General features: G+C 41.6%; 1 protein-coding gene and 1 long non-coding RNA gene across 2 annotated transcripts; both read right to left on the bottom strand.

Annotated features, from left to right (window-relative positions):
- Positions 1–1,088: 1,088 nt before the first annotated feature.
- LOC121717923 lies at positions 1,089–3,629 on the bottom strand. Its single transcript, XR_006033820.1, has 2 exons — positions 3,358–3,629; positions 1,089–2,194 (listed from the first exon to the last, which is right to left on the bottom strand). It is a non-coding gene; the product is annotated as an uncharacterized LOC121717923 (long non-coding RNA).
- Positions 3,630–5,759: 2,130 nt separating this feature from the next.
- LOC121717914 lies at positions 5,760–7,971 on the bottom strand. The gene is made up of 4 exons (XM_042102635.1): positions 7,670–7,971; positions 7,164–7,472; positions 6,714–6,777; positions 5,760–5,996 (listed from the first exon to the last, which is right to left on the bottom strand). The coding sequence occupies exons 1-4, from the start codon at positions 7,833–7,835 to the stop codon at positions 5,930–5,932; spliced, it is 606 nt and encodes a 201-aa protein (XP_041958569.1). The 5' UTR covers positions 7,836–7,971; the 3' UTR covers positions 5,760–5,929.
- Positions 7,972–13,451: the final 5,480 nt, after the last annotated feature.

The following is a 13,451-nucleotide window of genomic DNA, read 5'->3' as shown; positions in this document are numbered from 1 at the left end:
ATAATTGTGGGAATGAGTGAGTGGAAAGAGAGAGAAAAATAAAGGAAGAGAGAAAGAAAGGTTGAGAGAGAGAGGGGGATATATAGAGAGAGAGATGGACAGAGGGAAGTGGTGGGTACCAGACGCATTCTCTCCATTCCTGTGCTCTGAAAGTGCCACTGTCTTGCTCTCCCACTCCAGCAGTGGCTCATTTTATTACTCCCCATGGGAAAACACCAGGGAACACACCCATGCTCACCCAGCACAGAGTGCAGGACAGACCCCAGGGAACACACATGCTCACCCAGCACAGAGTGCAGGACAGACCCCAGGGAACACACCCATATCACCCAGTACAGGACAGACCCCAGGGAACACACCCATGCTCACCCAGCACAGAGTGCAGGACAGACCCCAGGGAACACACCCATATCACCCAGTACAGGACAGACCCCAGGGAACACGCCCATATCACACCCATGCTCACCCAGTGCAGAGTGCACACAGGACAGGCAAAGGTTTCCCCCGGCCCTGCTGTAGGGTGCTGGCAGGGGACCTGCTTCATCTGAAATGGCAGCATCTGCCCCGGGGGAAAAAACCCTACCACCTAGCTCATGCTGCTGCAGCCAACAACTAGAGCACCAGGCAGCCATACCTCAAGAGATCTACATACAGTATGTAAAAGATCGCATTTGATCATCACATTGATCTTTTCATTGAAAGGGAGGTACCGATGTAAGATGCTTAATTAGCTTCACTGTTCAGATAAGACAACAAGCCCACGAATGGAGATGAAAAATAATTCATTTATTACTTCTGAATCATATTTCCAGGCAAGGCTAGTTTTTTTCTGTTTAGTGTAAACAGGGTTAACAATTTACACACACAAAATGTGTAAAAACAATGTTGCATGTGCACATGGAAACTGTGTCTCTAAATACAGTGACAGTTTACACACAAGGCATGAAAATGACTGATACAGTAGTTTGGCACATGATTGACAGTTTACAAAAACAATGTAACAGACCATAACACTAACAAAGCATGTGGATTTTCAAAAAATAAAAATAATAATTTCAATAATGATAATAATTCACATATTGTTAGGACTAATTTACAATTCACACACACACTTCATTATTGCAGAGATTAAATAACTTTTACTGTCGATCTAAAAGAGTTAAGGAAGTAACAGTATCAGCGTGACCCACAATGCATTTGGCACTCACAAAACAATGGTTTTGCACCAACACAATATTTGGCATTCAACTTATCGATGATTCAAAAGGTTCATATCCATTCAATCTAAAATTCACAGACAGACGGTCATATATGTTATGTATATTCTAAAGTGCATACTGAGGATTGACCTCTGAACTTTCACATTTGCAATTTCATGGCTTTTTGTCAAAAACACTACAAAGTAGGATTTAAGAACTGGAATCATCAGTCTCACAAATGTTATTTACTTAAGACCTCCTCTTGAATTACTAAGGCCAAAAATGTCTCTGAATGTTAATTATTTAGGCTGATGTTAACTATAAAATCCTGGGAAGTCAGCAACATTTCTTTAAATCATATGTTTCATGACCACCTCTCTCGTACAAGAGAAACAAACAGGTATTAATTAAAGGTACAGTCTGCGATTCTGGCGGAGGGTTGTTGACATTCAAGCTCAACAGTCAATCACCTCTTGCTTCTGAAGCAACATGTTGATTGGCTGGAATTGTTCATGGCTTTGTCTGGGCCATGTTTGTTACAGACCTGGGGCTGGGTGTACTTACACAGGAGCTGTTTTAGTGCAAACATTGAATGGACATGCTAAAGGAGCGCGAGGAGTTTTAAGACCAAGTCTATTATCTTAGAATTGCAGACTCTACCTTTAACTCCAGAATTCTATGCTACAGCACAGTATACTGTACCAACTCCAACAGCTGAGAAGATGAGAGTTTAGACTCTCTCTCTTTCCCTTGTTTTTTCTTTGTCCTTCGTCATGTCAGCACCTTGCCTTCCTCCTCCTTGCCGTTCCTGGCGACGGTCAGAGGGGGGTGCTGCACAGACTTGTTGCTCCACTTGTGGGGGTCCTGCAGGCCCGGCTCCAGGAAGTAGAGGCAGGCGCCGAACCCGACCAGCACCAGCACCGACACCAGCAGGTAAACGGGTACGAACCAGTCCAGGAACATCAGGGGCATGACGCGGGCGATCACAGGACCGTCTGGAATCAGCAGGAAGGAGAGACGGATTGATTGACTGATTGATTGATTGATTGATGAAATCAATGGAGGAACTTAAAAAAACTCCTTTGACTGAAAGTCCTGGCATACAGGCAAAACTGAATACTCTCACTGTTATGATCTTTAGCATCTGTACATTTTGTTCTACTAAGGTATAAAAGGAAAAAAAAAGTTTATGAGACAAGTGACAGTACTTCTCTATGTAAGGTAATGCCCATTTATGCCAAGCTAAGGCTAGGTGTAGGGGAATTGGTTGGATTCAGAGTGATCCATACATGTGAGTCAAACTAACCTAGTTAGCCACTAGGTTATTTTGTTAATGGTTAAACCGCTAAGATTGCTATATAAGAAACTCTCTCGTAGAACTAGAAGCCGGCATATTTACCTCTACGGATTCATAAGGCTGAGCAATTAGGCCTTAAACATGTCGAGCATGTTGCATAAGTGGAACTAAAAGTCCTGGCAACTGGAACACTGACTGCTACACACACCCACATCCCACACACACATCCCACACACACACATGCACACATCCCACGCACACACTCACACGCACACAGTCAGACAAGGTACGTTTATCTTTTTCTCTGATCCATTTTCTGTCAGACAGCTGCAGGCTGGTTTAAAATGTCTGATAACATGCTGGATGCAACATGCTTTTACACCCACGCACACGTGCAGTAAGCTTGACACCTGACACATGAAGCAGCATTAGCTGAGCTAAGCCATATCTCTCCACAACACACTAGATCACACTAAATCTGGGCACTTCTCCAAAACAAGAACGGAGAACATGAGCAGCACATGAGATGAGAACGGAAAAAAAAAAAAAATAGCTTCAAGGACAGTCTCATACCCTGCGTCGCACGCCGACATCCCAGACAGCCAGGGCTGTCTCCCTGTGACTCGACTGTGCTGCTGTCTCTTACGCATGCTCGTGTCGGCTGTGCATTCATTCACTAAAAGGAGTCATGCAGCCACACACACACACACACACACATATGCATGGGCAAATATCACAAGCTGAAGGGGGGAGAATGCTGATGTCAAATAGGGTGAAGCTGATGGCTCACACGCATGCAACACACAAGGCATGTGTTTAACACATAGCACACTGCATAAATCAGGACACACACACACACACCTGTATTCCTCTCCTCTGCTGCCGCTTGTTTTCAGTGAGGACCTGGACTCAGGACTCACCCTGCTATAGGTCGTCCCACTCGTCCTGTAGAGTGCAGTCAACAGGGAGTAGAGATATGGAGCCGGCGCGCAGCTTCTCCCTGATTTAGCAACAAGGACCGGAGCTGATACAGGTCTGCTGCTCTTCTTCTCTGCTCTGCAAGACACAAGTTGAGCTGACTCTGACTCTGCTTACAGATCCGCCCCTCCTCTTCCTCATCGACGCATCTTCCTCCCGTTATCACATTATTAAGGGGTAGGGGGGCGGGGTTAGGGGAGGGAGCAGGGCGGTCACCGTAACTACGGCAACCGCTCTCCTCCGCTCCAGGCAGCGATGCTACGCAGTGTTGGCGTGGAGTGGCCGAGCGAATGAGGGAGAAGGACGAGAGGAGTTATGTAACAGAGGTTTTTTTCTTTTCATTGTCCTTTTTCTCTTGTTTTCTTTATGGTCTCGTTCCCTTCCCTCGCTCCTTCCTGGTTGTATCCCTCAGGAAGCTGTGTTCAAAATGTGCATGTGAGGAGGATGGAGGTGAAATGTAGAGAGGGAGAGAGAGAGAGTGCAGTGAGAGCTGAACCTGCTTCTGACTTGCGGCACATTGCACACTCTCCCTCACACACACACACATGGCAGATTGCTCTCTCTTTCTCTCTCTCTCACACACACACACATTAGATAAGCTACATCATCTGCAGCCCTACAGCATACCCATATCACCCATCTCACTGCTGCAATGACTTTCCCAAACCCACAGGTGTCCTCACTAATGTGCCATGCTGCACTTGCCTTTGGCACTTGCCTGATCCAACATCTCTCTCACTCTCTCAATCCTCTTCTCCTCCTCCCTTCCTCCCTCCCTCCTTTTCAGTCAGACGGCCTATTTCAGCTCACTGGCGCCCCCTGTCTCGCTGCGGGTGCAATGACACAAGGGAGGGTGATCAGATGAGGATGGAAGTGGTGCAGAAACCTGACCTAGTTCTGGAGGCGCTTCAAACAGGAGCAGCAGCACTCGCTCACACATCTCACACACACACATCACAGACACACATGCACACACACATACACACTATCTCTCTCTCTCTATTCTCTCACACACACACACACACACAAACATCTTGTCCAATTAACACACACACACACATTCAAAAACATGCTATTTAATTAACATACTCAAACACAAACAAACAAACAAACAAACAAACACACACACACACTATTTCTCTCACACACAAAACATGCTGTTTAATTAACATACACAAACACACACACACACATACACACAAACATGTTATCCAATTAACACACACACACACACATTCAAAATAATTAAACTTGCTGTTTAATTAACATACTCAAACACAAACACACACATACATTCATAAACATGCTGTCCAATTCACACAAACAAACACACGGTCTGTCAAGCAAACTCAATCAGCAGTATGAGTACGACCTAAGCTAAGAGTGCAGGAGCGGCAGTAGCAGCCATACATGTAGCATTCAGACCTGCACAGTAGCCCTGGCCATATCACATACAGTACACTCACTCACAACATGGTGAGTGAGTGTACAAGTGGTGTATAAGTATACAGTAGTGTCAGAATACAGTTACAGTATATTGTCTTTATGTCCAGATTGGGTTGCAGTCTATTTATATTGCATGATCCCAAGAGTAAATAGTATACTGCTAGGTGTGTACAGTAGTGTGCACATTAAACAGAGCTATAGCCATCCCATTAAAAGTGAAATCCGGCCAGTTTTCACATAGATCTCCTTTTCTCGTACCGGTACAGAAAAAACGAAAACAATAGGTTTTACCTAGCTCGAGTTGCTACAGCTAGCAGCTAACACAGCCAGGCAGATCTATGTGGAAAATCGCCGGATTTCTCCTCTAAGTTCTCTAAAGATTATCATCGTTATAAAATAACGGTCTGTAAAATGAGGGACTAATTATGCGTTCCATTTGTACATGCTGACAGCTTGTGACAACCCGTAACTTGTGAAATGACATAACTTTCTTTTCATAAGAACTTGCCGTGAACTATGACTATGACAATATAATAATTACGATAAAAAAACAATAAAACTAAACAATCAACCAACACCAACAGACCATGCACACACCAACATAATTGTGATTTGTGATTACAAATAAATATTTCTTGACGACTTATTAAATAGTATCATTCTTCTGTTTCTCAGGCCATGGCTCTTTCAGGAGATGGGAGTCTTTCCTGTAGAAAGTTCAGTGCCGTCCATCACTTGAACACTTCCCATTAAAGTGTGTGGAAAATGATCATAAATGTTTCAAGAACAAACAAGACATTTGTTTTGTGAAGCTATTCTTTTTTATTCATGTGTTAAAAGAGCAGAATCCGCAGAGGTGTTGGTAGGCCAACAACTGACTGGATTATGTTACCAAATGTTGAATTGCTCAAGAATTTCACAAGGTCACATTTACTCATGGCAGAAAAAAGACATTAGAACTAATAGTGGATATGTTGAGTGACAGAAGTGTGAGTGTCCGCGTGTTCACTCAGGGGCACTCGTCGAAGTAGTCCGAACGAACAACGGAGCATTTCTGTGGAAACCTTTTGGCCATCCTGCAAGAACAATATGGACAGTCAGGAGAAGATAGATAGATAGATAGATTTTGTGGGCTGGATTAGTTTGGGCTGGCTTCCAGGTTATAGTAATACTTGCATGGGTGGTTAAATATTACTGACTGTGACGTAAACCCTCACAAGAAATATCAGGAATTTTTTCTGCAAGCAAAAATATGACAAAAAGACCAAAATAAGCTGTTCCAATAACTGCCAAATTGAGAGATTCTAATCCTCGATCTGAAATGGTTGTCTCTACTCACCCTCTGGCCCTCACGATGAGAGTGTGTGTGTGTGTGTGTGTGTGTGTGTGTTTACCTGAGAAGTTTACACACAATGTTTCTGTGTATAATTTATTCATAATAATGACACACGTTTTTGTGTATTATTATTATTATTATTATTATTATTAATAATAATAATCATAATAATAATAATAATCATAATAATAATCATCATCATCATAATAATAATAATTGACACCCAATGTTTTGTGTGTAATTAATAATAATATTTTTTCATCATTATTATTATTATTACTAGTATTATTATTAGAAGTAGTGGTTATGGCATTTATCTATTCATTTGTTTATTTGTTTGTTTATTTATTTATTTATATTTATTTATTACTAGTATTATTATTAGAAGTAGTGGTTATAGCGTTTATCTATTTATTTGCTGGTTTGTTTGTTTGCTTGTTTTAATTCAGTTCCTCACATATTTTCTTGGTCTCTCTTCAGTTCCTTCATACAGGCCATGTCATCCCTGATGCCCATCAAATCTATGAGGGAAAACAAAACTCAGAATTAGTAAAAACAGTGATTGTAACAGTTGTAGTTATGTTTATCCCACATTGGTGAAATAGTCATGACTGATTTATGTTTAAGGCCAGTTTGGGTACCCCTAGTAAAGTTGACTAAAAATATATTTTGTCAATTTATCTTTACCCACACTGAAAACCTTGACGGGAAACAAACTTATTCTGAGAAAAAAGAATATCTCTATAATATTTGTAACAAAAACGCAGTGTGGAAGGTCCTGTATGTTTGCAATCTCAATTCTCAAAGAAATGATGGCAATTAATTGCCTACCAGTAATCAATAAAATACATTAAAGTATCCTATCCTAGCCTATGGGAGAAGAACCCCGCCCCCCAAAAAAACTCACCACTGCAGCGCATCTGGCATAGCTCAAGTGAAGGTGTATCCAATGGGCTCAACGGGTTCAACGGGTTGTTTCGCGCCTCTTCTGCTCTTATGCATATTGTCACCACCCACCGTCTGAACCGTATCTCGATGCAGCCTCTGCTGCCCATCACTGCCCGCTGCCTCAGTTGGAGTGGTTGCCGGACCGGCCTGGTCAGTGGAGGAATCACAGGCTCGGGTCCCTCTGGCTTGTCAGCCGGCTCAGTCGCACCCTCTGGCCTGGAGGGGTGAATGACAGTCACCAGGGTCGGGTTGACCTCGGCTTTGCTGACTGGGGAAGAGGGGAGATTATGGGATACTGCAGCTATACATAAATATATAAATGTACTTCATCAGCATGTATGCATCCAGAATGAATAGTCACAACTAGTTTTAAGCAAAGCAGTAAAAAAATGTTTTAATTGAACATCAACTCAATCCATGAAGCATTAAAATCAGTCTTAGTAAAAGTAAAGGTTCAACACTCACGCTTGGCCACAAGGTCCTGCAGATTGAACGCCCCCTTCCTGCCGCCTTTGTCCTCCAACAGTGCGTCCTCGAGCGCTGCCTTCAGCTCGCACTTGGTCAGAAATTGTCCCTCAGCCGGACCAGCGACCAGCGCCGCGACCATCGCCACCGCCAGCAGCCCCAGCATCTCACCCAACGCCAACGCTTCCGTCACTTAAACGCCTTGTCCGTTGATCTGCAGGTAGAGGGGAAAAGTCGCTGTGTGTGAGGAACTGGGGCAGACTGACAGTGCTTTATACACAGTTGAGAGGCAGGGAGGGGGCAATATGGAGAGGCAGGGAGGGGGCAATATGGAGAGGCAGGGAGGGGGCATTATGGAGAGGCAGGGAGGGGGCATTATGGAGAGGCAGGGAGGGGGCATTATTTTTTTTGTATTCTTCTATTGAGCAGTTTTGTTGTTCAGGTTTTGTTAACACATTCCCATTGGTGTTGGGTAACAATTTAGTATTTGATTTCAGGTATGTGGTTTCCCACAGGATTAAGAACAGCCTCACAATGTCCAAAAAGATTTTTGTTTAAAAAGAAAGATCTCAGATATACACAGGAGAGGTGGTACAGTTTTTCTTACTAGATGCACTTGATGAAATACTCCAAACTCTATTGGATTAACTGAGTTGAACAAATAAGAAGTCATCAGATATTGTTTGCATTATTATGAAACTCTGAAGTGATGTGAAATTTCTTTGCAAAATGTTTTCAAAGATACCACCTCTTGCGTTGTTACAGAATTTGCAAGCATGGATCAAAGAGACTAAAGGCACCTTTTAATGACTGAGAGAAGAACTGTATCTATTATATTGTGAAAGGGCAATACAAAGGGTGACAAGTCCAGGTGTGTACTGTAGGTCTGTCAATGACAACTGACAGGTAGCTGTACTTGAATGTACAAATTTGTGTAGTCTAGGTGCTTATTTTAGGTCTTAAAGGTCAATGACAGGTGCATGTTTGGAGGGAAGAATATAATTCATGCTGTGGTATGCTTGTTCGCCTTTTTACACATACTACGCAAACTTTCAAGAAATGGCACAGACATCGCAAAAATTAGGGTTGAACGTGCATTGTTTGAAGGAATGTTTAACTTTTGTTGCATGTCTGAAATGTTTTGTAAGCGTTATTTTGGCCAGACTGCTTTTGTTTAAGACTGTGTGCTAATTGTTTTGAAAATGTGATGTTAGAGTTGACAGAAGCATGAAAGCAAATGAAGAAAAACTGTAAATTCATTGTGCCAAGGCTGTACAACATGACACAGGTAAGGAATAATGTATAGAACGCCGGTCATTATGGGGAAAATAAGTCCCGACAGGACGAACCGGACCCCGACACACCAGCGGAGGGGTCTTGTTTCGCCCTGAAGGGACTTATTTTCCCATAATGGGAAACCCACACCACTGATATAGACTCCCAACTCAAGTTACCACATACACGCAGGGCAAGTTACACTGAGGGCTCAATTTAGCTAGCTATTGTTAAACCCCCTAGACTAACAAGCTATCTTGGTAAATTAGGTAGGCTGGCTTTTGGTTTTCGCGTTTGACTTTGGCATTCGCGGAATTTGCATTTGTGGGTCGCGGGGTGAACCCTCGGTTGTAACAGGGGGCCTTACAATAAAATAATTTATGTGTACATTTAGTGACCGTACACCAACAATGATTCCTGGGTCACTGAAAGACCGGGGTACACGAAACTTGGTGGGCATGTAACCCCACATGGATAGCATGAAACCATCGCTTTTCGTTTTGATCTGTAGCCCCCCCGCTGGACTGGACCCCCTGAAAGGAGACAGTTTTCTGTGAATATCTTGAGAACCGTAGGGCCTAGGATGACCAATTTTTTGCATATGTTTGCCTCCAGGGGTCATGTAAACCCATTCCATATGCACACATGTGCATAAACAGATACACACACACACACACATACATTCACAGTAATCCTACGTATGGCACATAATCACACAGTAGACATATATACGCATGCATGCACATGCACACACACAGGCACATAAACAGGCAAACACACAAGCACATGCACACTTACACACACACCCACCCACACACACATAAACATAAACATGTACACGCACACATGCACACAATTCAAGAATTTCTCAGAATTATGAACAGGCAAGATGGGGGTGGGGTTGTATAAAATGTATATTACATGTGAAATCTATGAACTAATCATGTTTTGGTACTTGTTGTCTAGCAGATACCAGTGAGAATTGAGTGTGCATAATGCAATTCAGTGAGACAGTTAGAATCATATATGCCTTTCAGCGTGACTTATTTTGTGGAAAACATGTGCTGGACTGGGCGGCGGTCATATTTTGTACCGCTCTGCGGTACATCTAGTTTGTTACCGTTTCGTTGTGGCTTTTGCTGAGAAACAAATAGTTCGCAACACACGCTGAACTTGAATCAAACATTCTTTAGAACACAGCTGATCAACCGTCTGCTTTCACTTTTGAATGAATTTCTAATGCAAGAAGTGACCGGAATACTTGACCGGAATACGGAGTGATATGATCAGCAGCACAAAACCCGTTGCCATTGACAGAGGTAAATATATGTTTGCAGCGGTAATTACATGAATTTATTTTACCGTAGAACGTTGGGAAATCCCATTCAAGTCAATGGAGCGTTCTACTAGCATTGTGAAGAGCCGTATAATAAGATGCAGTAAACCAACTCTGGGGATTATTTAAAGGAACCATATGTAAGATTGTGGCCAAAACTGGTACTGCAATCACTTTCAAATTACTGTAGAGCGGTGTATCCCCTCCCGCTCCCCCCTGACTCGAGGTTGCCAACCCATATGCCGAAAGACTACTGACTTTGTTATTAGTAGATAGGTGGAGAGTGGCGCATCAGGCCAAAACACAACATGACATGACAAAACACAACATCAACATCAGTTGAGGGCTGCAACTTCACTTTTTAAATGACAATATCCTGGCCGGTCTACTATTGTCAGTGATATAAGTATTTGAAATGAACATGATTTCTTAATGTCTAGTGACATATCAGGGCCATTTTATGATTAATTGAAATACATTTCTTACATACGGTTCCTTTAATGGAATGGTGAAGCAGGCATTGTGTTGACTTCTTTTATGAGCGATGTAACAAAACTCTCATGTTGACTGGACGAACTTTATGATGTGCTCATAGTTCTGGCAACACGACACAATTCACAGCATTCATTTGGCTTTGGGTGTTGGCATTTCTGAGGGAAAAACCAGCACATCATCTGATAATAAAACTCCTGTGCTTTATGTTCAAGACTAGTTTGGGTGTGTTCATTCATTCTCACACTAAGCTACTTTTGTATTTTATTTTTTATTGCATGATATACAGTGTCCTCCATATCTATTGGCTGGTAAAGTTGACTAAAAACATTTATCTTAGACCCACGTTGAAAACAATGAGGACAAATCCAACCTTGAAGGGAAACAAACTTATCTTAAAACTCTTAAAACTCCTGTGCATGGAGGTAAAACCAGTTTTGTTTCTTACAGTCACTACTTCCTTTGGCTTGAAGTAGTCTTTGCATTTTTAGTATTAAAGCACTTTGGATAAAAGCGTCTTCTAAGTACCTTAACTAACTACATCTTTTACCCATATCTTTTAAGGAAGAACCTGTATTTATTTGCGATACATTATTCATTCACAAAGAAAATTGGTGTCATTAAACGTTGGATTTTTCCTCATTTTTTTTAATTAAGGCATTAAGATCAATTTCCAAAAGATGAATTTGTATTCCTATTTTTAGTCAACTTTAGACTTCGCTCACTGCCTTGCACAACTGACAGACTGAGAAAGTCATTTGTCCCCAGGGCCACTGAACTGTATAGTCTCTGTATAGTCTGTCTGCCTCTTCACCCCCTCCATGTTTGGATACTGTCTGTCCACTAGCCACTTTTACCACTGTCTTTATGCCTCACTGTTTGCGTGCTATATTAGCACATTAGCACATGCATAACCCCCCCTCCGTGCCACAGCCGAACTGTGGCCACACTTATACATTTTCTTTAAATAGTTAAATATATAGATATATAGACTTTACTTTACTTTATTTCTGCATTGTTGCACTGTTGGACTTACTCATTTGCACTATCACCATGACCACTATCACCATTGCACTACCACCATGACACTCATTCACACAGAGCACCTTAGAGCACCTTACCATACCTTACTATGCACAGAGAATCACAGGCTCAGTCCCTGCCTCAGTCATTGCAAGCGCCTCTGATTGATTAATCACCACTATGTGGATACTGTTTTTAGAATTGATTTAGATTAAGTGTTAGTTAGTATAATTTGTATTTTAGTATATTTAGCATATTCTTTATCTTTTACTGTCCTTATTGCTTAGTTGTGTTTTTATATTATATACTTTAATTACTCTTTCTGCTGTTAAAGAATGTGTTTGTGTTGTCTGTATGCTGCTGAGACCTTGAATTTCCCCTGGGGATCAATAAAGTATCTATCTATCTATCTATCTATCTATCTATCTATCTAACTTTAGCATGGGTGTGTGAACTTATTCTCACAACTGTATCTTACTGTATGTGACAAATATGTGTGAGTGTGTGTCTGTGTGCGTTTGTAATCTCATCAGTAGTAAAGACTGTTGAAAGTGATCGACTTGATGGCAAAGTTTTATTGATATGTGGTGTGAGCCACAGGAAAAAGGCACGGTTGGTATGGCAGACTGGCATGCACACATACAGATATGCTATGACATGAAACATCAAACAGCCCCCAACAACACCTGAAAACTGTATTGACATACAAAATATCTTAACAATGTTAAAACAAAAACTGATGTTAATGTTACAGTACACAGAAAAGTTTTGCGTACAGTTTGAGAAACATCAATGAATGGAATTGACTTTCTTAAGGCTGTATTGTAGTTTTTGTTAATACAAAAAAATATAAACGATTTTAGATACAGTACTTTTAAAAAGAGACAGCTTCTCAATAAACAAAAATATATTTTTTCCAGTCACCGTTATGCATATTAACGTATACATGTCTGAAATAGTGTTGTCACGATACCAAAATTATGACTTCGATACGATACCTGCCATAAATATCACGATGCTCGATAGTGATACGATACTACGGCGAAGTAGATATCTGGAAAAGAAAGGATTCATACCTCCTCCAAGTTTTTGAGTCATTTGTGTTGAATTCGGTGCACTTTTGTAGTGTGCAGGTCAATTCTGGGGTCTAAACTTCCTACATAATTATTATTTTTTATAGTCAGTAAAATAGTAGGACTACTTTGTGTGATTAAGTCCTTTACATTATAGTTCATTTACATTGTGTTGTGTTTTGGCAATAAAGTAGCTTTAAATATCCAAACTAGGCTAGATCAAGGTCAGTGTTGAAATTACTGCATGCAAATCACTGAATGCTATGCAGAGGGGCCTAATCTTTAGGCCATCTGATGCAGGGATGGATTACTGCACGGGCCTACCGGGCCCAGGCCCAGGGGCCCAAGGAGTCAGGGGGCCCTGAAGCCCAAGCCTTTGCATGGAATCATTGCCTCAATATCAACAAATCAGGATGTAGGCTATGAGTCTGATTGAATTTAGTATTGGCCAAATGCACCAGAATACAGGAAATCACAGCAAACAAATTAATTTCTTTGACAGTTGCAAAGGGAAAAATGTAAGGATAGTCTTCTTTGCGCCCAGTGTACAAGTACGACGTTCCAACCACTCAGGCCTTCGTCA

This window comes from Alosa sapidissima, chromosome 9, assembly GCF_018492685.1.
Source record: "Alosa sapidissima isolate fAloSap1 chromosome 9, fAloSap1.pri, whole genome shotgun sequence".
Taxonomy (NCBI): domain Eukaryota; kingdom Metazoa; phylum Chordata; class Actinopteri; order Clupeiformes; family Clupeidae; genus Alosa; species Alosa sapidissima.
The sequence above is the reverse complement of the archived record's forward strand: the minus strand, read 5'-3'. Positions and strand labels throughout refer to the sequence as shown.